The 23,296-nt window shown below is 41.5% G+C and overlaps 1 protein-coding gene across 1 annotated transcript in view; it reads right to left on the reverse strand.

The window, feature by feature from the left end:
• The window catches only part of LOC116433335 (lachesin), a 440,445-nt gene that overhangs the window by 67,201 nt on the left and 349,948 nt on the right, over positions 1-23,296 (reverse strand). Inside the window, exons 7-9 of the mRNA XM_076364626.1 lie at positions 17,086-17,214; positions 6,844-7,128; positions 3,944-4,006 (exon numbers count right to left, since the gene is read on the reverse strand). Of these exons, the coding sequence (XP_076220741.1) occupies positions 3,944-4,006; positions 6,844-7,128; positions 17,086-17,214 (477 nt within the window). The remainder of the gene's footprint in view (positions 1-3,943; positions 4,007-6,843; positions 7,129-17,085; positions 17,215-23,296) is intronic.

A 23,296-nucleotide genomic window follows, 5' to 3' on the forward strand; every position in this document is an offset into this window, starting at 1 on the left:
ACGACCTTAATTACCGTGACAATGGGAGAAATTCAATCGTCCCTTAAAAACCGAAGCAGAGAGCACGGGTAGGCGTACAATGCCCCGATTCCGCCGGTAGCCGAGCAGATAATCGGCAAAGAAACGCGCGTCGTGCCTCTGGGAGGACTTTAAAATTGCATTTCCGTATCGAACAATCGAACGGGGCAGGCGTACCGGTCGATCCCGGCGGGTGGAAGGTTCCGTGGGACGTCCCGAGCGAAAATCGCGAGCGATCGGACGTCGGCTCGGAGAGAGCGAGCGAGCGTACAACAATAATCCGAGTTACCGTGGGCAGGTGAGCGCCGCCAGGTAAAATTGCGAAGCTTAATGGCGGTAATACCGTCGTGGCCGAGCCTTGTATGGCGTTAATAATGCACCATATTGAGATTGGTTTCACTGCGAGGAGCGCCGGGGCTAGAGCCACAGGGACCTGACCTAGGCATCCGCCCAAGTTATTCGCGCCGCTTTAATAATAGACTGGCCAATGTGGGCGCGCGCGCCGCTCGCCCCCCGACCGACTAATGTAAAGATTACGTTCGAGGGCTGCCACCCCTTCGCGGTGGATTCACGGGAACGTGAAACGCTCGTTCGTAGATCGTACCCAGCCTTTCTCGAGCCGATTCCTGCAGGATTGGCCTCGGGGGTTTCAATAATACATCGCTCGCGAATTAAATTTCATCCATGCTGTCGATGGTGTGTTTGAGATTGTTGGTTAGGTGTTTTGAGAGGAAATTGATTGAGGTGTCAACGATTTTTAGAGGGGTTTGTTGAAGTTTGAAGTGTTATGTAGGAAGAATTGATTTGTTGAGAGATGTTTGAGCAATGGTACCCGAATCGATTCCTGCAGGATTGGAATTGGGGGTTTCAATAATACATCGCTCATGAATTAAATTTCATCCCTGTTGTTCATGTACTGATTGGTATAGGTTTGTTTGAGATTGTTGTTTAGGCGTTTAGAAAGGAAATTGATCGATGTGTCAACGACTTTTAGATGGAATTTTTGTTTGTTGAAGTTTCAAGCGTTCTGTGGTAGGGGTTGATTTATTGAGAAGTGTTTGAGCAATGGTACCCGAACCGATTCCTGCAGGATTGGAATTGAGGGTTTCAATAATACATCGCTTGCGAATTAAATTTCATCTCTGCTGTCGATGGTGTGTTTGAGATTGTTGTTTAGGTGTTTAGAAAGGAAATTGATCGATGTGTTGTCAACGATTTTTAGATGGAATAGAAGATAGAATTTTTGTTTGTTGAAGTTTGGAGTGTTATGTTGTAAGAATTGATTTGTTGAGAGATGTTTGAGCAATAGTACTCGAATCGATTCCTGCAGGATTGGAATTGGGGGTTTCAATAATACATCGCTCATGAATTAAATTTCATCCCTGCTGTCCATATACTGATTGGTATAGGTTTGTTTGAGATTGTTGTTTAGAAAGGAAATTGATCGATGTGTTGTCAACGATTTTTAGATGGAATAGAAGATAGAATTTGTGTTTGTTGAAGTTTGAAGCGTTCTGTCGTAGGGGTTGATTTATTGAGAGACGTTTGAGCAATGGTTCTATGTGAATCGAAGAGTTTGAAAATGCATTGCTTGTGAAGATTATTATATCAGAATTCCTAGAATTAAATATTCCATAGGCTTTAATATTTCAACTGTTCCAAGAGGTAATATTTACTAGAATTTCAATATAAAATCGTCATTCTTCCAATAATCTCAGGTTCATTTGATATACCATATTCCCAATTACTGAAAATTAATTTCGTCCCAATTGTTGCTCAATTATTCGACCTTCACGCAGAGGAAGCATCATTTCTCTAAACTTCCGCATCCCGAAGCCAATCCAAGGTCCCCCTGGTCGCAGTTCCCCCTCGTAGAAGATTCCCCCATAACTTCCGACTAATGAAATTCTTGGCCGGCAGGCTCTTCCGCTGGATCCCGGTTCGCCGAGATTGTCCGCGGGTGACGCGGATTTGCATAATGCCGCGGCGATGAGCGATACTTAAAATAGCGGAAGAATTACCCAGGAACGACGTTTTAAGTAGAAAATACCGCGGTCTTTTACCAGTCGACGGTGAAAGCTTCCCCAGCGAATCGGAGAGAGGGAGAGAGAGAGATTCAGCGGAAACTGGCGAGAGAAAGGAGGCCAAATCACTACACGATATCCGCCCGAATGGTTTAATCCCTTGTCCTACCATTTTTTTCATCTTGCTGATTAACCCCACGTCGACGATATTTAACACCGGGTTCACCGACATTCTTGTGTACCTATCTCTATCGACACATCGGAGTAAAAATGTATATAGTCTTAATTTATTTAAATTCTTGTAGTTATTCAATAATTTCAATAAGTAATTAAAAAAATTCTTGTATACCTATCTCTATCGACACATTGGAGTAAAAATGTATATAGTCTTAATTCATTTAAATTCTTGTAGTTATTCAATAATTTCAATAAGTAATTAAAAAAATTCTTGTATACCTATCTCTATCGACACATCGGAGTAAAAATTTATATAGACTTAATTCATTTAAATTTATGTAGTTATTCGATAATTTCAATAAGTAATTAAAAAAAATTTGTATTTTGTAAGTTTAAATCGTATAACTCCGTTAACAAATGGCCATTCGGCCGCACTGCACGAATACGCGGCGACGGACTGAAATTCTTTGGACTGGCAGAGCAAACATCTCGATCTTCGCGCGGAATTATTCCGTCCGCCGCATTGGTCGTCCGAAGCGTTCAGTAATCGTTCGAGCAAGGACGATAAAAGTCTGATTTATAGGAGCGGACCATCGCGAACTTTTCCGCTCTTACTCTCGAAAGAAAAGCCGCGCGGACCGGGCTTAATCCAGCCGTTTAGCCGGCCAGTTTAATTTCAACGGTGTTTTTCCGGTGCCGAGATCCCAGCACGCACACCTGCCACCTTCTCCGTTCGTTTTTAGCGAGAGATACAGGCTGATCCCCGCGAATCGAGAATAAAACGCGGATAATTAGTAGACAGCGGACTTTGCAAAGTCAACATTTTTAGGAATGTCCGATGATTAATGGTTAAGTACACGATTTCTGTTAACAATTCTATTCGTTTGCTTCCTTGTTCTTCTTCGTTTGTAATTAGGTTATAAAAACCGAGGAATCATTAGTATAGATTCATTCCTCATTGCTTTAACGCCTTTTACGCTTACGAAAGATCTTTTGAAAAGTTGATAATTATGACGTTCAATTGATTACACGAGGGATTATCAAGCACTTCATCTGTTTTCCTGTAACTCCGAAAATCTATCAAGATATCAAGGAATTTATCCAATTTTGAGTATCGCTACATCAACTCTTGCAATGTTTTAAGAAATCTTTAAGAGATCAGACTTGGATCATTACGACGCATTTGGTAGTTCTAGTGTATAGCTGTCTCAAATAAAAGTGTCAAGAATTTTTATTGAAAACGAAAGCATTTGACTCGAGTGTTGATGCGACTATAAATAAATATAAATAGAAAAGAACGAAAGCATTCTCGAAGTGATCAGAAAATGATCATTGCGACGTATTCTCGAAGTGATCAGAAGTGGATCATTGCACGAATTCGGTAGTTCTAGTGAATAACTGTCTCAAATAAAAGTGTCAAGAATTTTAATTAAAAACGAAAGCATTCTCGAAGTGATCAGAAATGGATCACTGCGACGCATTCCGTAGTTCTAGTGTAAATATCTGTCTCAAATAAAAGTGTCAAGAATTTTAATCGAAAACGAAAGCATTAACTTTCAGAAACATTCTTCGTACTTCGAACTCAATATTCACCGCGAACGTAAAATCCGCTGTCTAACAATTATAGTTTCGTCTCGAAGTGGGAAGCATTTGAGTTCTACATCGACGCGACGGATCGATCGCGGTGCCGGACTCGCGGGATAAATTCAATGAGGCTATCTCACCTTCTTTGTTGGCGCTGCTCTTGATCTCCGTGGCCTTCGGCGCCGCGGACGGCTTCGCGATTCCTGAAATAAAAAATTATCGAGCTTCAGCCGACTGTTGAGCTGTTTAATCGCCTTTGAGCCGTACCCCGGCCCTTCTCGATCGGTCGATTCGCTTCGGCCGATTGATTTTAGGTTTATAACGGCGGTTGAATAACCGATCGGCCGGCGAATCGAACTTTGTTCGAGAATCGAGCTGGGAAAGAGCTCAAAGGCGCGCTAAACGATCCTCGACGCGGGGCGCTTTGTGAAATTTTATGAGTTCCTTGCTCCTTGACGGAGCTTTTTCCCCGTAAGATTGTTGGTACCCCTTTTTCAACGTGCGACGGACTTTCGGCGGTGGATTTACATTAGCTGCTCCTAAATGATTCTTTTGTTTTATTAACCCTTTGCACTCGGAGGTTTTTCTCTGGAAATATTTTAACCCTTTAGAAGTCCGTGTAAATTTGAAGTTACACATCAGTAGACTAGGTTAAATTGATTTATTTAATTTCTTATTGCAAAATGACGGATGACGTTAAATGATTAATTAACTTGAACTTTTATACACGCAGGCGTTTACGTTCAACGTCGTTGTAACTTCAAAGTTGCAAAATATATTCGTTTTAATGAAACTATTAAAACTATTGAATACATTTTTAGTTTCTGTGCATATGTTGATATTTATTAATGTCATACTGCGTAAATTTTGTTGTAGTCGCGAAACAAAATTCGGCCCATAGGGGGTTAATATTTTCTGATGAGATAAAAATATTTTGTGGAATTAACTCGGTGAGAAATCACACGTACATTGAGGAACAAAGATATTTTATTTCAATGTTTCTCAAATTGATGCATCAACCCTCTGTAGCTCCATGTAACTTTGAAGTCACGTGTCAGTATGTTGGCATCTTGTTGATTTATTTTATTCTGCACTCAAAGTGAATAAAATTAAATAATCAGTTAACTTCAACTTTTATACGCTCAGACGTGAAAGTTTAACGTCATTGTAACTGGAAAGTTACAAAATATATTCGTTTGTTGAAATTATTGGAACTATTGTATTGATAGATATTGAATAAATATGTGGATATTTATTTTGTACTGCATAGATTTTGTTATAATGAACAAAAATTCGGCCCATAGAGGGTTAATACGAAATATAATATTAAATATCAAGTTTTATAGTTTTACTGTATGAATCACGTGGTGAGAGAGTCACCTCTCGAGTGCAAAGGGTTAACATTTAATGGCACGATATTTGGTGATTATTTTCGTAATATTTGAAAGACGATTATGCCTTGAAATTAAATGGTTTATAACGTTTTTTTTATGATTGACTTTTGTGAAGGTTTCTATAGGAATTATTAATAATTTATCGAAGGGATGACGTAGATGTTGAAATTTTTGTTCGAATCTGTGTAATGTGGACGGTATTATCATGTAAATGGTGAATTGCTGTCAGGGTATTTTTAATAGATTTTTCGAACGACGGGAGATCATGTATTCACCAATTAATGTTAATTTGCGATTGAAAACCAAATAGCAAATGCACGCACGCTCCGATAGTATCAATTTACCGGAAACAAGATTTAGGAAAGGTAATTTTCACAGGAAATTTGCTACCTCAACCGGTAATTTAATTAGAGTCAAATATTGATGCTGAACTTCACGCTATTTGCCTCCATTTGTTCATTTACTTCGAATAATTTATTGATTCATCGGCGCTCGTTATTTTGATATTTTGAATCAGTTTCGAATATTATTGCTAAATGTTATCACGCGTAATTTGCACTCTGTATCGGTTTATTACTACGTACGTTCGCTAAATGACAAAAGAATATGCGTGCCGTCATCGGCAATTATAATTAATTAGCAGCAATTGATTACAACTGTTGTAAAATACACGTTCCTTTCTTTCCTCTTCGCTGTACAATTAAATTATAAACAAAAACATTGTATCACTAATTATTTCTACGTAATTCGAAAAACCACCCCTTATCTCCTGATTAATCACTAGTCAATAATTTATTAACAATCATTACAACTACGTTCCACTACTCTCTAACCTCATCACTCCCTACTCAATTAATCACTATTAAAAAAAAAGTAATCTCACAATTAATCTTCTTTATATTCCATACAATACTTCCTATCACTTATTAACCCTTTATAGACGAAGATTCTTTAAACTACATCAAACCTTCCGCAGTTTCCACTAAGTCACACATCGAATACTTAACTAATTAACCTACATTCTTTACCATTTCAATATTTATTTGGAATATTCCAAACATGGAAGTTTCATCTCTAAATATCGACATTCGTCAACAAAGGGTTAATCATGTCAACCGCGTTTCATCATCCAACCTTACCTCAATCAAAAGAAAATAAAAAAAACCTACACTACTAGTATCGATCGAAACAGAAATCATTAATTCCCAACTTAATATTCCAAACAAAGAAGTTTCATCTCAAACTGTCACATTCGTCAACAAAAGATTAATAATCATGTGTACTGTGTTTCATCGTCTAACCTGACCTCAATCAGAAGGACAAAAAGCCGACTTTACTAGTATCGACCGAAACAAAAATCATTAATTCGCGACATAATATTCCAAACATAGAAATTTCATCTCAAACTTGTCAACATTTGAATCATATCAACTGCATTTTATCGTCTACCCTTATTCCCCAATGAATCGTCAATAAAAGAATATCATCTTACCTCAATGAAAATAAAATAAAAAACACCTACGTTACTAGTATCGCCCGAAACAGATTTCACGCAAGTCGCGTGTGAAGTTTCCCGTGAGAAGTTACGGCGAAGGTACGAGCCGCGCGCGCGAGAAACTCGAGGCGCAAATCGTTCATCATCTTACCGTACAGCCTAATAGAGCCCTCGGTCTCGCCCAGCGAGTTCTTGCTGATGCAACTGTAGAGCCCGAAGTCGCTATCCTGCACGTTCGTGATGGTGAGCTTCATGTGCACCCTGTAACTGTTCTCCATGATGTTCGTCGTGTACTTATCGTTCGAGAGCACCATCTCCTCGCCGAAGTACCAGTAGTTCATCGCGCGCGGGAACGCCTCCGTGTGGCAGTCGATCGTCGCGTTGGTGCCAGCTGGCGCGCCGACCAGCTGATTCGGTACGAAGATCAGCGGCGAGACTTTAACATCAATGAACATGGGTTACGGGTCTGCAAGATTTCCGGCGAGACGCGATACGCGATTATGCCAATCTCCGTTGATCGATCATGCAATTGGCTCGTCTTCGAGTGATTTGACCGATGCTGTTGTTTCACTTGTTTGCTTCGCGAGGGAATTAGTGGAGATATTATTCAACTTAAATTACCGTTCGGATGGGGATTAGAAATTAGTTGATGGAGCTGTGTTCTGGGGTTAGGAGGTTTGACTTAGATTATGGTATTCTTGAGTTAAGGAATTCGACTTAACACTAGAACATGTAATACGATTAATATGCAATTCCTATAAAAATTGTAAGAATAGATTATTTTCAGTTTCTTCAGACAGTCATTATAGTACTCAAGTGGAACTGTTTATCTTCAAAATCATTTCATTATAATAGCGGTAATTCTAGTGTTACGCGACTTATTTTCTATAGGAATTCTCTGCAACTATAAGTAGCTTATGGTAAAAAGAAACTATAATCGTTGTCGAGTTATTGACGAGCCTCGCGTAACCAGTGACTTCCACAAATCCACGTCTTGAGGATTGTTACTTCAAAATCCTAATAAACATAAACCTTTGTTTGCATATTTACAAACATAAACCTCCATCCTACATTTCAATAATTCCAACAACAAACATCAACCCTTTACGCTCGAAAAGCTTTTGATTGAATAAAAGAGTTAACTTACTTTGTAATCTATCAGCAACTGCTAATTTTTATAGTATTCCTAGCGAAAATGAAAAATGCTATAACATTTCTTCGATCATTTATTTTCCTTCTCAATACAAAATTTGGATGCGTGGAGAATCTAATAATTTTAGGGTAGTTTCTTTAAGATTCACTAAAATATTTAGTATTATAACTGGTGTAATATTGGAGCCTGCAGAGTTCAAAGGGTTAAGATCAATCGTCATTCCTCCACAAACGTTCACCAAGAAAATCGCTCCTAAAACCAGCCGAAACACCGAAACCGACTCAGACTTTAACGACACAAACCTCCATCCTAGATTTCAACAATTCTAAAAATTTGGAACTCTAAAAGCAAAATTGAATATTTCCCAATGAGAGGCAGCTAGAGAAGCGCCTTCAAAGTGCAAAGATTTAACTTCAGATCAATCCTCCACAAACGTTCGCCAACAAAACCAGCCGAAACACCGAAACCGACACAGACTTTAACGACACAAACCTCCATCCTCCATTTCAATAATTCCAAAAATTTGGAACTCTAAAAGCTAAATTGAATATTTCCTAACGAGACGCAGCTGGAGAGGCGCCCCAAACAGCAAAGATTTAACTTAAGATCAATCCTCCGCAAACGTTCACCGAGAAAACCAGCCGAAACACCGGAGCCCACTAAAATTTCGATGACCCGGAGGGGAACCGATGCCGGTGGTCTACCGGCGGAACGAAACGAAAAGTTGGTGCGCACTAACGGCGGCGTCGTTTAACATAATCGCGCCATCTCTACCCGTTCGTCGAATGTAGTTGCTCCGGGGACAATTTCCCGGGTCGCGCGACCGGGTTCATCGCGGCGACAGCCGAGGCGACCGCGACGACGAAAAACTTTCCTCTCTGCAGGTGGAAGGAAGTTTCTTTCTAACGCGAGGTTCAGGGTCCGTACCAGCTGGATCCCTCTCGCGTCCTCTGTCGTTCGCTCGGAATTGATCAAATGTAAATACCGTCCCGGATAGCCCGCGCCGCGGAAAATAAGCGCTGCGTCCTCCGTTTAATTCGAGCGGAATAAACAGGAGTGCCGGGAAACTTGTCCGCAGCGGTCGGACATGGGATTAGGAGGTGTACGGACGCAATCACCGGGGCTGAAGTCGAATTGCATGATCCCTCGACTGATGAAAAGGCCAACCGACGTCAACGACCACTCTTCTTGCGACTGACGGACAGGGGAGGACGTCGCGCTGGTAACTGGGATGGTACTTTGTGCCTGTTCGTTGTCTTCGAGCTTTCTTTGTCGAGCTTCTATTACAACGTGCACTCGTGTTTCTTGTATTCGTGACTCCTTGGGGCTCGCTGCGTTCCGCGGAACGTTCTTGATTTAGTTTCCATGATTACGAGTGTATTGTAAGATTCTCTGTGCTTCTTTCTATTGGTTACTCTGTTTGTTGTACGTGTTTCCCTCGGATTTTCTTTGAAATTCTTCCAAATATTAGGAATGGAATTGGCAATGATAACTATATACAGATTCGACTGGATAAAATGATAAATAATATTTATGAAACAAACTAATGTAGCTGTTGATCACGTCTCGATTAATTGTACTGAACACACGTTTAGTCTTCGTCTTAGTTGAATGAAAACTGATTCATTATTCCATTCTAAAAGCAAACTTTTCCTAGACTTGTCTATTTTCCTCTACGATTATCTATATTTCTATAGGACTATATACTTTGAAAATTATTATAGTTCGTTTTATAACAAAATACTGGCATTATTAAGTCCACAAACTTATTCACGTCTCTTCATCGAAGGAATACTCAACTATCATGCCTCCCTGTTCAAAGATTCTCAAACCTCTTCGTCTCATGCCTAAAATACAGCGCCATCTTTCAAGAAACCCTAATTCATCAAGATATTTTGTTTTTTCCTCGATGATCCCATCGACAAAAAATAGATAAATTAAAAATAGTTTGAAATTTTCAGTGAGATCAACTTATATTGCTATACATACAAAAACTCAGTTATCATATTGTTATGTAATCTATTTTAAATAGATAATCAATTTGAATCAAATATCATATTTTTCTAAGTACTACAGTAATTAGCAAAACTGCATGGCTAAGTGTCTTCATATGAAAACGAGATTTCTTGTTGCCAGTACGCAATGTATTAACACACTGTAATTGCTAATTTTCAGAAAACTGAATTGTGCGGATGGAAATTTTCACTGAGGTCATATTATATCACTATACACAGAAAAACTCAGATATCATATTGTTATGTAATCTATTTCAAATAGATAATCAATTCGAATTAAATTCTATATTCTTCCAATGCTATGGTGATTAGCAAAGTTGCATAGCTAAGTGTCTTCACATGAAAACGAGATTTCCCGTTGCCAGTACGCAATGCGTTAATTGACCAAAGATCGTAGGCCCGCGTGAAGCAAGCACAAAACTGCCAGCAAACGAAGGGGTTAACCGTAGACGAATAACAGGGAACAGGCCAGCGCCGGAACTGCGCTCGGGCCCGGCCATCGGCGGTATGCATCAGGCTCGCCACAAATCCACAAATTGCCAGCGCCGACCCTAATTAACGCATACTTCTCTTCATTTCCCGCCATCGAGTCTATCCATGTCCCACGGACGCCGGATCTCCTTCATCCTGGGCCGCGCTTCCTCTTAACCCCTTGACGTACTATTTACTTTCGCAACTAAGCTCGTGTAATATTTTACTAACGACAATTTGGAAGAAATACAACAAAATTTTCCATTCTACTTCAGATGGAAATTTCATTTGAAATTTCTCATGGGAATCGAACGGTTAATAGAGCTGCAATCAGTAATTCAGAAATTCTTGCAGGAATTTCTTCTTGAGCTTCCATTTGTCTGAACGGTTGGTCACCTGACAAACGTTGTCAAACTCGTTTCGTTGACATTAAATTTCAAAGTGAATTGACACTTGGATTTATTCTATCTTTAATTAACGATCCATCGAAGATTACTTTGTCTCCTATCTCAGACGATTTTTGGACGTATCATTCACTGAAACTTCCATTAATCCCTTGCCCTACGACTTATGGTGAATACTTTCAAAAGAGAAAAATTCTAAGCTTATGTTATTCCTATATTTCCTTTGAAGTATAATAGTTGATCACAGAGGAATAATATTTACTTTGAATTCGAATGAACCAAGTAATATATATATTTGTTGAATCAACATAAGCTTAGAATTTTTCTCTTTTTCCAGTAAATTATTAATCACAAAGTAGCTGTACCCATCAAAGTTGAGAGATCATATGCCAAGGGGTTAACCCATTGTCCTACGAGACTCGTGGTGAAGATTTTCAACATGATTCAACAAATATATACATTACTCAATTCATTCGAATTCAAAGTAAATATTATTCCCCTGTAATCAACTATGATACTCAAAAGGAAACATAAGCATAACATACGCTTAGAATCTTCCTCTTTTCCCAATAAATTAACGACAAAGTAGCCGTATCGATCAGAGTTGAGAAAGAGATCACAGGCCAAGGGGTTAAAACATCTCAAATCGAACAGCACTCTTGATTCTCGGGGTACTTAAAATCGGCAAAGGATGATCCGAAGATAATCTTGGAAAGATTGCTCCCCGCATCGAAGCCCGATTGCTACGAGAAGCTGCATCGAATCGGCGTATAACTCCTCCCTCTTAAGCTTCTGAATGGTTAAGTTCAGCAGCAATAAAAGACAGGGAAGATTGAATTTCTCCGAAAAGAAAATCGACAGGGGAGATTCCGAAGCGACTATAAAGGACTTTCCCACTTTACCAGCGGGAAGAGTTCCTCGAGAATTCGAGTTCGCAGTTATCGTGGGGCGCGGATGGAAAAATTGAACCGTACTTTGCGCGATGTTCACCGATCACCGCGGGATGCATCGGAAATTTCACGGATAAGGTGGCCGAACGGTTCAAATCGTTAAATCGTGTATAGTTTATCAACGTTCCCGAGAAGCAGCCGCGCGAGAAGACGCTTTGAATTATGACCCTCGCGCCGGTCGCTCGGCGTCCCCTTGCCGATAGATTAGGGTTACCCCTATTGCGCCGGTTAATTAATTCATTCTGATTGCAATTATTCGCTTCGAGCCCCGAGATGCGATTGCGCGTTGAGCTTGTCCCCGGTAGATTGAATAATCCAGGAAATACGAGGTGTGTAAATTAAGTAACGAGACCGATTTTCCAGTGTTCGATCCAGCGATACTGGGGACGCGGCACGCGGAGGGTAGGCAACTGAACATCCGATACGCGTCCAGTACGAGTTTCAACGCGCTGGAGTTGTTGCGCTGTCCGTAGTGAATTTTTTTGCGAGGAAGGTTGTTTTAGTGCGTAAAAACGAGTGACATCAATTTCGAACAACGTTGTGCTATCTGGTTCTGCTTCAGACTGGGACACAGTGCGACGGAAACGTTTAAAAAACTGCGTAAGGACTATGGAGACAGTGTTTTGTCGAGAGCCCAGGTTTTTAGGCGGTGCAAGGCATTTTCAGAAGGAAGAGAAGCAGAAGGACGAGCCTCGCGAAGGCCTTCATCTTCAAGAAGAAATGAAAATGGCAGAATCCGCGATCTCGTGCGTTCAGATCGTCGTTCGACAGTCCGAATGATCGGTTAATCAACATTCTTACCGAGAAGTTCGAGAGACTTCGAAAAAGGGTTATGCGTGAGACCAATTGTCAAAAACATGTGGCTGTTGCATCACGACAATGCTCCTTGTCACACCGCGATTTCTATCAATGAGTTTTGGGCCAGTGAAAATATTCCTGTGGCTCCTCAGGCTCCTTATTCACGCGACTTAAGTCCATGTGACTTTTTTCTGTTCCCAAGATTGAAAAATCACCTCAAGGGACGTCATTTTGGGACATTGGAAAATATTCAAAGGTAACCGACGAACTGAAGGCTATTCCAGTGTCCGAGTGTCAGCACTGCTAGGAATGGAAGAATCGTAATTTTATTTCGATAAAGAAATTAGAAAAAATCAGTCTCGTTGCTTAATTTACACACCTCGTGTGTAACCGTGCTCGCTTAGAAATTGAAAGGGATCCATCCTCGAATTTATTATCGACTCCCCTCGTCTCCGGTGACGAACGCCGCCAGTAATTGCGACGGGATCGCGTCCGGATTCGATAAAAGTGCTCGGTGGCGGCCCAGGGACGGTCGGATCGTTTATTGTGCCACTTTAGTCTGTCCGGAGTCCGGCTGGAATTTGTATAATGTCTCCCCGGAGACTTTGGCGAGCGTTCAGCGAGACGATACGACTGCCGCGATCTTGGAAGGACGTCTCGCAGCTGGTTGATCGACTGCTCTTTTTTGCTTCTTTGGAAGGCGGGGAATATACTTTGAATATTTAAGGATCTGATTTATTGGGTCTCCTGTGAGTCGGGATGTTTCTATGTGAACTTCTAGTGTAAACAATTGATATGTTTTAGTCGTCGAAGTATTGAACGTGTGTATTGTTTATTCCCTTCGTTCGTTCGTTAATGCTACTTTGGAAAATATTTTGCGCCTTTGAAGTAAGGAATTCGTAAGGAATGATATTTATGAGATTGCCTAACGAGATGAGTGCAAGGTTAATCTAGATTAATATCTAGTAATCTGGATTAGTCCTTTGCACTAGGAAGTATTTCGTTGGAAATACTTAATATTTTCCGACTAGACGAGGATAATATCTTTTGAAATTAACTCAAAGAGAAATCACGAGTAAATTGAGAAACAAAGCTCTTTTATCTCAATATTTCACGCACCGATGCATTACACACGGTCCAATATTAAATATCAAATTTTATAATTTTACTTCATCAAATCAGGTGGTGCCTGAGAGTCACCTGCAAAGAGTTAGTACCTAGATTGATATTTTTGAATCAGTATAGACTACACGTTCGATTGAATAATAGAGCAAATCTCCATTTAAAAAAGAAAGATGCCATAGACGAGACTTCTCTATATATCTTCTTCAAAAGGTATTTCACTATACAACTCGAAGCTCTTCAGCAAAATAGCAATTACCACCAACGTATTCCACATTCAATTCCAATCCTTCACTACCACCTTCAAGATTCAAAGTATCAACGATGAAACTTTACGCCCAAGCGCAAATATCGTTCATTTTTCAAAAATCCTCTCTCCAACGGAGACTTGGAAACCATCCGACATCTATCTGGAAATGTCCAAAATCTCTCGAACGATAATTACGTTCCACGGTGGAAACGGGCGAGCAGCCGACTTCCAGTGGCAGGCGTTCGGAGACGAACGAGCTGGCGAGGCCGTGACATCCGGAAAGCGATAAAAATTATTCAGAGGCGTCGTGGGACAAAAGGACGGAGGGTGGAGGGGGGCCAACAAAAGTGTCGTAGCGAGTAGCGAGTGTTTCGAGAGCGAGGCAGACGTCGGTGTTTCCTTGCCGGTCTAAATAAAATATGTCCGCGCTCTTCTAAATATTCAAAGGACACTATTCGACCTGTCCCGTCGGCCTCACGGCTCCTCCGGCACGCACACCCGGCTCGCCGCCAACTGACACGAACGAATGGAACGCATAAAAGGGAAAAATGACCAGAAACGACGGGACGCGCGGAGCTCCCAGTATTTCCCTCGGGTTTTCCTAACGCCGCATCTGCCTGACGCCCTCGCCTCGCCTCGCCTCCTTTCCGCTGCTCTGTTCCCATCGAACCTGCTCGGGCCTACACAACGCTGGCTGAAATTCGTGAAACGAAATTTAAACAATACTCCGCGGTCCCGATAATTCGTGTCTCCATCGAGCGAAGCTGAGTGGAGACTTTGTTTAACACGTTGAACGCCACATGGTTTCATAGAGCAAAACGCACAAAATGGAAAAAATATGATATTAAATCATTTGATTGAACTGCATTATTATTATTACATATTCACCTAGCTGAAGGTCACCGCATTGGGAAGAATTATTTATAATATAGAAATAGTTTCAAATAATCAACGTTTAATTGAATGAACGAACGCCACACGATTTCATAGAGCAAAACACACAAAATGGAAAAAGTATGATATTAAATCATTCGATTGAATTGTATTATTATTATTACATATTCACCTAGCTGAAGGTCACCGCATTAGGTAGAATTATTTATAATATAGAAACGGTTTCAAATAATCAGTATTTAATTGAATGAACTATAGTAATTCAATTTGGTTCGGGGTCACCGGTGACCCCCACGGCATTCAACGTGTTAACCCTTTGCGGACGAAGATTCTTTTGAATATAGAAGCTAAATGATATATCGATTGCTTGGATAATTGGAAAAGGGAAAGTACGTACTGATCGCCTGCTGTTCTAGTAATTAAATCATTTGTTCGAGTGTTGCAAGCATGAACATCTGATCTCGCCAGAATGTCGACGTTCGTCTGTGAAGGGTTCAATTGACTTTTGGAAATTCCTCTATAGCAACTTCAAGGGTGTATCTATCGAGACTTGTAAAGAAAAAGCAAAATATCACGGAAGGGGTTAACTGGAAGGGTGAGGATTTTGATTATGTTATGGTGGAATAATTTGTGGTTTTCGGGGTTTATTTTCGGTGTAACTGTATCATTGTTCGTATCGTTGCTAGCTTTGGTTAGGAATTTTCTTAGGTTCCCTTTGGAATTGTTTTGAGTTTGAGGGAGGTAATAAGGAATAGCAATCTCAAGTTGCGTATATTATAGAGAGTCTGATGTATTCGATATCTCACGCTTCAGTTTGCACAGTTCTACATTAACGACATTGTCAAGACTCGACTGAATTCCACATTTCACGCCTCAGCTTGCATGGTTCTATAATATATTAATAATATTATCAAGATTCTACTGTACTCTATTTCTCGCGCTTCAGTCCGCGCAGCTCTATATTAATAATATTATCAAAATTCTACCATATTCTACCTACCATCCTTGTGCTTGTATACTCCTGTATTAACAATATTATCAAAATTCCATTTTCTTTTGTCTCTTACGCTTCAAATTTTCATAATTCTGCATTAACAACGGAAGAGCTCTAAAATATAAGCTCAAATAAAATATACATTACTCTATATCACTGAACTCATTCGCATTCCTAAGTGAACTGTGACTCATCAGATTCATTCAAAAGTGAACCTTTAACCCTTGAACTTTGTAGGCTCCAATATTGCGCCAGTTCTAATATTAAATATTTTAATGAATTTAAAGAAAACTACCTTAAGATTATTAGGTCTTCCAAATATACAAAGTTTATACTGAGAAGGGAATTAAAAGTCTAAGAAATGTTATAACATTGTTCATTTTCAGGACTACTATCAAAATTGGTAGGAGTTGCTGATATATCGCAAAACTACGTGGAGTGATAAGCATTGTTAGCATTTGTTAAGAATACTATTTCCTTTCAATATTTCATATATCGATACATTATGTATTGTCTGATATTAACCCTTTGCGATCGGTATTCGAAATCTGTGTCGCAATATGGCGGCACGTCCTTTTTTTCTGAATACAATGTTATTTTACGATAGAGAGGTACTGTGTTTATTATTCTTTACAGAATTTATATTCAACAAACTTTTGACATCCATATATTCATTACAAACTACCTATACAAAAATAACTCTGAAAATATCAATATTTTCCTCGACTAGTTGGTACTGCCAGAAAAATGTCACCAAAAAATTTTACAGTTTTCTACGTCGAATCATTTGATGTCTGACAGACGAGGAAGTTTCTCAGTAGAAATATTTGAACATTTTCTGACGAGATAAAGGCGACATTGTTTCAAACTAATTTAACGAAAATTCACAGATAAATTAAGCAACAAAGCTATTTCATTTAAATATTTCACATTGCAAAATATAATTTTAATTTAAAATACTGAATATTCAACCCCATAGTTTTGCTGTATCGAATCATTTGATGACTGAGAGACGAGGAAGTTTCTCAGCAGAAATATTTGGACATTTTCTGACGAGATAAAGACGACATTGTTCCAAACTAATTTAACGATAATTCACAGACAAATTAAGCAACAAAGCTATTTCATTTAAATATTTCACATTGCAAAATATAATTTTAATCCAAAATACTGAATATTCAACTTCATAGTTTTGCTGTATCGAATCAAGTGGTGACTGACAGTCACCTTTCGAGCGCAAAGCGTTAATATGTACAGAGTTCGATTAAAGGGAGGTTACGCGAGGCTCGTCGTCGGGACACGCTCGCGGAATGATAATAGCTATCTTGAAGCGTCCACTCACACTCTACGTCCACGATGATCCTCTTGCTGACTGTTGGCGGCACGCCATTGGTCGCGATGCACAGGTACGCGCCCATTTCATTGCGCGTGATCTTCGTCAAGTTTAATTGTTCTCCATCGTACGTGGACACTGAAACCAAAAGCAGAAATTGATTCGGTCTGGTCGACCGTGCAAACACAGTACTCCCACTCACTCACTCTCTCTCTCTGTCACCTTCTGTCTCTCTATCTCTCCCTCGCGCTTGTTTGGAGAACAAACAAACGCTCGCGTCCGACATAAACGTATAAACAGAATCCTCCGAAGAGCCACGTGGATTTTATCGATGGAACTTGTTCGCGAGCGCGTCCGCGACGAGGTTAGTCGTTCATTCTGTTTTCGACTTCGCGACTCACGCTCGGACCCTACTTCTTACAGTGATAGGGTACTCGAAAGTTTTTCAGTGGAAATTGAGAAAAGGGAATTGATTTTATAATTGCGCTGTGTTTGATATATTTTGATGCACGTGCTCTCGAGTGCAATGGGTTAAGAGAGCTGTTATGGTGAAACTGGACTTTCAATTTCTGTCGTTACGAGAATCGTTTCGGAGGTATGGGATTTTACCGAGCGACGATTCCATAGGCGACGCGTGAATAATTTCTATTGTTCGCGAACGCGTCGCGACGAGGTTAGTCGTTGATTCCGTTTTCGACTTCGCGACTCACGCTCGGACCCTACTTCTTACAGTGATAGGGTAATGAGGTTGTTGAACTGGTTTGTTTAGTTTCACCAAAAAATATAATTTCACGCTTAAAGTACAATGTTGAAGTAATACAGTGATTCTAACGATTTCATCGACACAGAGGTTGATTTTGGATGATTGTTTCTACGTTTGTTGTTGAGACTGGCTGGTTGTTGATTTCGCGAGTTGATGTTGTTAACTGATGCTCAAGGAAAAAAAGTCGACATATGTATAGGAAAAAGGAGCATCTACCGAGCGGCCAATCAGTGCGTCTTGCCGGACACGCGTATCGATTGACAGTGAGTGTCCTACTGTCATTTTTCGCGTAACAGAAGTTTCTCGTTTTAAGAACCTTTGTCTTCTGCTGGTTGGAGTAAAGGGTAGAAAAGGGGGGAGAAGAGATTGAATGACGAACAAGGGGAACGCGGTCTGATGATGGAATTTTTTCGATTTCATTTGATAGCGTTTCACGGGATTTATCGCTCGTTCGTTTCCTTTTTCAAAGTCACCGGGTGAATTCGGAATGGTAGACGAGTGGAATATGATGTTTACGAATTCTGTTTACGCTGTTTGTGTTCGTTTTGTAGATAAATGAGGAGTGTTTGCGATAGTAACGTAGTTAGAAATTGGTAACGAAGATTGACGGTGCCTGGCGGATATGTTATCCGATGCTGCGGTTGCTTCGCAAATAGTTCGCGGAATGCGATTGCAATCCACTTTCGAGCTTCAAATATTTCACGATTTTATTCAATTTGACTATCTCGTACACGGAATTACAGAAAAGTGTTTCGTGTTTAACAAAATTTCCGTACAACTCTATACTGATGAATATCGAAATTCTACACTGAAACAGAGATTCTACCACAACATCCCAGTCATAAAAATCACAAACTCCCAAAAATTCCCAGCAAAATAAAGTTCCTTTAATCCAACCCTCTCCCATCAACCAGTGCTTCCCTCAAACTTAAATTCTCGATTACACAAAAGTAGAACAACGACGGGCTTCTAAACAATACCGCAACAAGCACACGTTAATGATCTAATACACCCCCGAGTTCCCCATAAATCCTCGCGATCCACCGATGAACCACGGGAAACCCCGAAAAAATCGGTCAGTGGCTAAACAACAGAGAGGAAACAGGAGAACAAGAAGGAGAAACTCGGCAGAAAAGTTGTAAGGAAACGGGCGGCGATAAAATCGGCGGGTAGGTAGCAAATAAGGCACCTCCGCGGATAGGTTCGTTGGAAATATCAGAAGTGTCGTTCGCGTTCCGCGTCGTTAAGTCGCCTTTCATCCCCGAAATCACCGGTGAAAACCGCGCGCCGCGGGACCCGAGACCCGTGAGCGCGGCTCGGCTCGATCCCGCCGATTCCCGGGGCATTAACGTCGAGTAAATCGGCTTCGGCCGGCGATTTACGAGCGGTCTTCCCACGGATCCGGCCGAATAAAAGTGGTTCGGCGCTAAGAACCGCCCCGCGTCCTCCGAACAAAAGGGCGCGCGAGGGACAGGGGCAGGGAATAGGAAGCCCGATACCGGAGCGCCGGCAATAAAAGGGCTCGTAATTATTATTATTACTATTACTGTTACTATCGTCGTGGCGGCAGCGAGGAAATGGATTCCCCTTCTTCCCCCCTCCGCCGTTCCTCCTCATTCTTCCGCTCGAAATGGGAGCGAAAGGAGGGAGAGAGAGGGGCGGTTCGTTTTGTTCGCTCGCCTCGTTCATTAGCTCGAACAACGCGTTGTTTGCGCGCCGTTAACGTGACGGCGACACCGTTCAACATTTTTTCCACGGGCCCCCCGCGATATTGATAATAAGTTTAATTGCATTCGACGAAGGAAATTAGCCGCGTTTCATAAATATGCATTCCGCGGCGGAACGGTCTAATTAATGAGTTCTTTGTTCGCACGGTGGGTTCGTTAAAGGGAGAGTCGTTCTGGGTTTCCTGGGGAGCTTCTTCCGATGTTAATGTTTCTCGGGAATGATTCTACCCAGATGCCTTCGGAACCGATGGGGATGGTTCGATTAATTGGTCGACCAGAGTTCAGTCGGAGGATTTTAGGGAAACGATTCTTTTCATTCGATGTTTCTCTTTAACGAAGTGCACCTTTAACCCCTTGCCCTATGATTTGTTTCTCAACTGTGATCGATACAATTACTTCGGCATTGACAATTCATTAAAAAACGAGAAAAATTCTGTGCATTTTCTAAGCCTATGTGTTCCCTGCAATATAATAATTGATTACAGAAGAATAATATTTACTTTGAATTCGAATGAACCGAGTAATATATGTGTTTGTTGAATCACGTTAAAAATCTTCACCACGAGTCTCACTCGTTATAGGACAAGGGGTTAATCGGTATCTCGTAGATCTCTATAAATCACACAGAAATTGTAAATATGTGAATAAGTTGTATGTAACGAATTCGAAATGATTTACCAGGATTAGTCAGCGAATGTAATTTACAAGAGACTTTGGAACCGATGGGGATGGTTCGATTAATTGATCGACCGGAGTTTGCGTGAATTCGAAATTCAATCGAACGATCTCGGGGAAACAATTCTTTTTATTCGATGTTTCTCTTTAACGAAGTGCACCTTTAATCAGTATCTCCTAGATCTCTATAAATCACACAGAAATTGTAAATATCTGACTTAGTTGTATCTAATGAATTCGAAACGATTCACCAAGATTCGTTGGCGAATGTAATTTACAAGAGACTACTTCCGGTTGAATAAACACAGTCTTTGGAATTCCCGTTGTAATTGGCGAGAAGCACTCAGGGAATTTTCAAATCCAATCGAGGGACGTTCGCGTCGGGTTTGCTTTTGTTCTGCGCAGTCGGGCGTCGCCTGACCAGAGGCGGTGTTCTTTCACTGCGAGCCACCGCAATTCACGGAGGCAAATGGATTGCACTTTTCCCAGCTCAAACATCAAATATTATTAGAATACATTCCACCGATGTCCCGTCTCGTTCCCGGCCTGAGGGGGCCGCGAAAAAATATTTCCGCAGGGATTACGCCGGGGGCGGTCCCGGGCCGACTTCGGTTTCCCGGGACGTTTATCCACGAAAATAATTAATGAGAGCGCCGCCCGGGGAAGTCGATATCTTAAGAAAGAAGAGGATCCTCCGCGGGAGGGAGCAACAATATCCTGCTCCGCCGATGCAGCTTGTTAGCGATCGTAAATCTTCCGGCAGCTCGCTTCAATTTTATATAAAGTCGGATCATGATCTACGCCCGTCTCCCCCTTCCGCTCGCCCTTTCTCGTCTTACAACTTGTTAAAAGTCGAAATTATTCCCTTTACGGGGGGCCGCTTGATTGCGCGAGAACCGTAACTACGAATTAACGTCCGGCGTTCTGTAATTGTTTCCGATGCGGAGGATTTCCCGCCTAATGACTATTAAAATGATCGAAGCTGTTACTAGGAACGTTGGAACGTTCGTTTCTGGAGCTCTCGATCCTCCGTGTCTCGCCATTATTTTCAATTATATTCTCAACGCGTTTGTTCTGCTTCTTTGTCTGTTGTTTCTGAGTAATTGTGAATAGAGCGTAGATTCTAGAGCGTTAGAATATAGGGAAGTTGGATATAGAAGTGGAACAGCTGAGAATGGAAGACGGAGAATAGAGTACGGAATATGGGAACTATGGAAGTAGGTCAGGAATTAGGGCATAGAAACATCGAGGAATAATAAAAACGGAAAACAGAATTGGAGGAATGGAAAAGTGAAGAATGCAAAACGGAGGATAGAAAACAAAATACAGAAACTATAGAAGCGGTCAGGAATTAGAGCACAGAAACATAGAGGAATAACAAAAACAAAAAGCCAGAAATGGAGGAACGGGAAAGTGAAGAATGCAAAACGGAGGATAGAAAACGAAATATACAAACTACAGAAGCGGCGAAGAATTAGAACATAGCGCAGAGAAACAGAATACGCGAAAACAGAGGAACACTACGAAAGCAGAGAAAATAAACGCGACAAAGTACAAAAGTGGAGAACAGAAGGTAACCGCTACAAACCGTAAAAGTGAAGAGCATAAAGCAGAAACTAGACCACCGGAGAACGGAGAACGCGAAAACCGGAACGGCGGAAGCCGGTAAACCGAAAAACGAATAATTGGCCCGCATCTCGCTTTTAATTCTCCGCAAATAATTAAACCGCCGAAGTCCAATAACCCCGGCGTATAATCGCAGTTTCCTGTCCCATGAATATTCGACGGGGCCGATAGCAGAAATCCCCGGGCCCGCGGCGCGCGCTCTCGAAAACAATCACGGTCCACGGAGGTGCGACGTCGGACAGGCGGAATCGCGTTCACGGGTCGGCAATCTCCTCTTTTCACCGGGGCGTTCATAAATCTTTGCGCGGGTTTATTCCGGCTTTACTCGCCTCCTGCTCGCGATTAACCCCACGGCCATTAGAGCCCGTTGCCCGCGCGAGTGCGGCGCGATGTTTCTTTCACGAGACACATGCCCTGCCAAACTGCCTTTCCGCGTGCACGACACGACGACACGACACGACACGACACGACGACGACGACGACATTTCGCCGGGGACGCGTTTAGCGTCCGCCAAGGCAGCGCCGATCGATGCGGCCACGAATTATTGAGAGGGACCGGCCCGAATTCCGCCGGACCGACACAGCGGTAACGTTCGACGACGAACCGACGGACGCCGCATTCCGCGACGTCGTCCATGCGTCACCCGGCCGCCGACGTTCCACGAGAAAAATTGGGCGCCCCGACGTCCGCGAGCGGACTTCTCCTGCGGCGATTAAACGCGGCGACGCGACGGAGGCCCTCGAGAGACATCGCTGTTGCATTTACCGCGACCGCCGAGCGGAGTTCCATTTCTGCTCGGGTGCGGATTGCTGGGCTGCGCCGCGGCGCTGATTGATTGGAGAAATGAGCGGACTGAGAGGCGTAGATTGAGAAGGTTGAAGTTATGAAGGTTGTGTTTCACTTGTGAGTCGGTGGATAATAATATTGAGGTGTCAAAAATTTCACAGAATTATCGAACAAGCGTCAGCTAGAAATTGGAACGATCTAAATCTTATGTATCTTTAGGGAATAGTCGAAAATGCTGGGAAATGAGTGGACTGAGAGGCGTAGATTGAGAAGGTTGAAGTTATGAAGGTTGTGTTTCACTTGTGAGTCGGTTGATAATAATATTGAGGTGTCAAGATTTAGATCGTTATAATTTCTAGCTGACGCTTGTTCGATAATTCTGTGAAATTTTTTTGTATCTTTAGGGAACGATCGAAAATGCTGGGGAAATGAGTGAACTGAGAGGCGTCGATTGAGAAGGTTGAAGTTATAAAGGTTGTGTTTCACTTGTGAGTCGGTTGATAATAATATTGAGGTGTCAAGATTTAGATCGTTATAATTTCTAGCTGACGCTTATTCGATAATTCTGTGAAATTTTTATGTATCTTTAGGGAACGATCGAAAATGCTGGGGAAATGAGTGAACTGAGAGGCGTCGATTGAG

Source organism: Nomia melanderi, chromosome 2 (genome assembly GCF_051020985.1).
Source record: "Nomia melanderi isolate GNS246 chromosome 2, iyNomMela1, whole genome shotgun sequence".
NCBI lineage: Eukaryota > Metazoa > Arthropoda > Insecta > Hymenoptera > Halictidae > Nomia > Nomia melanderi.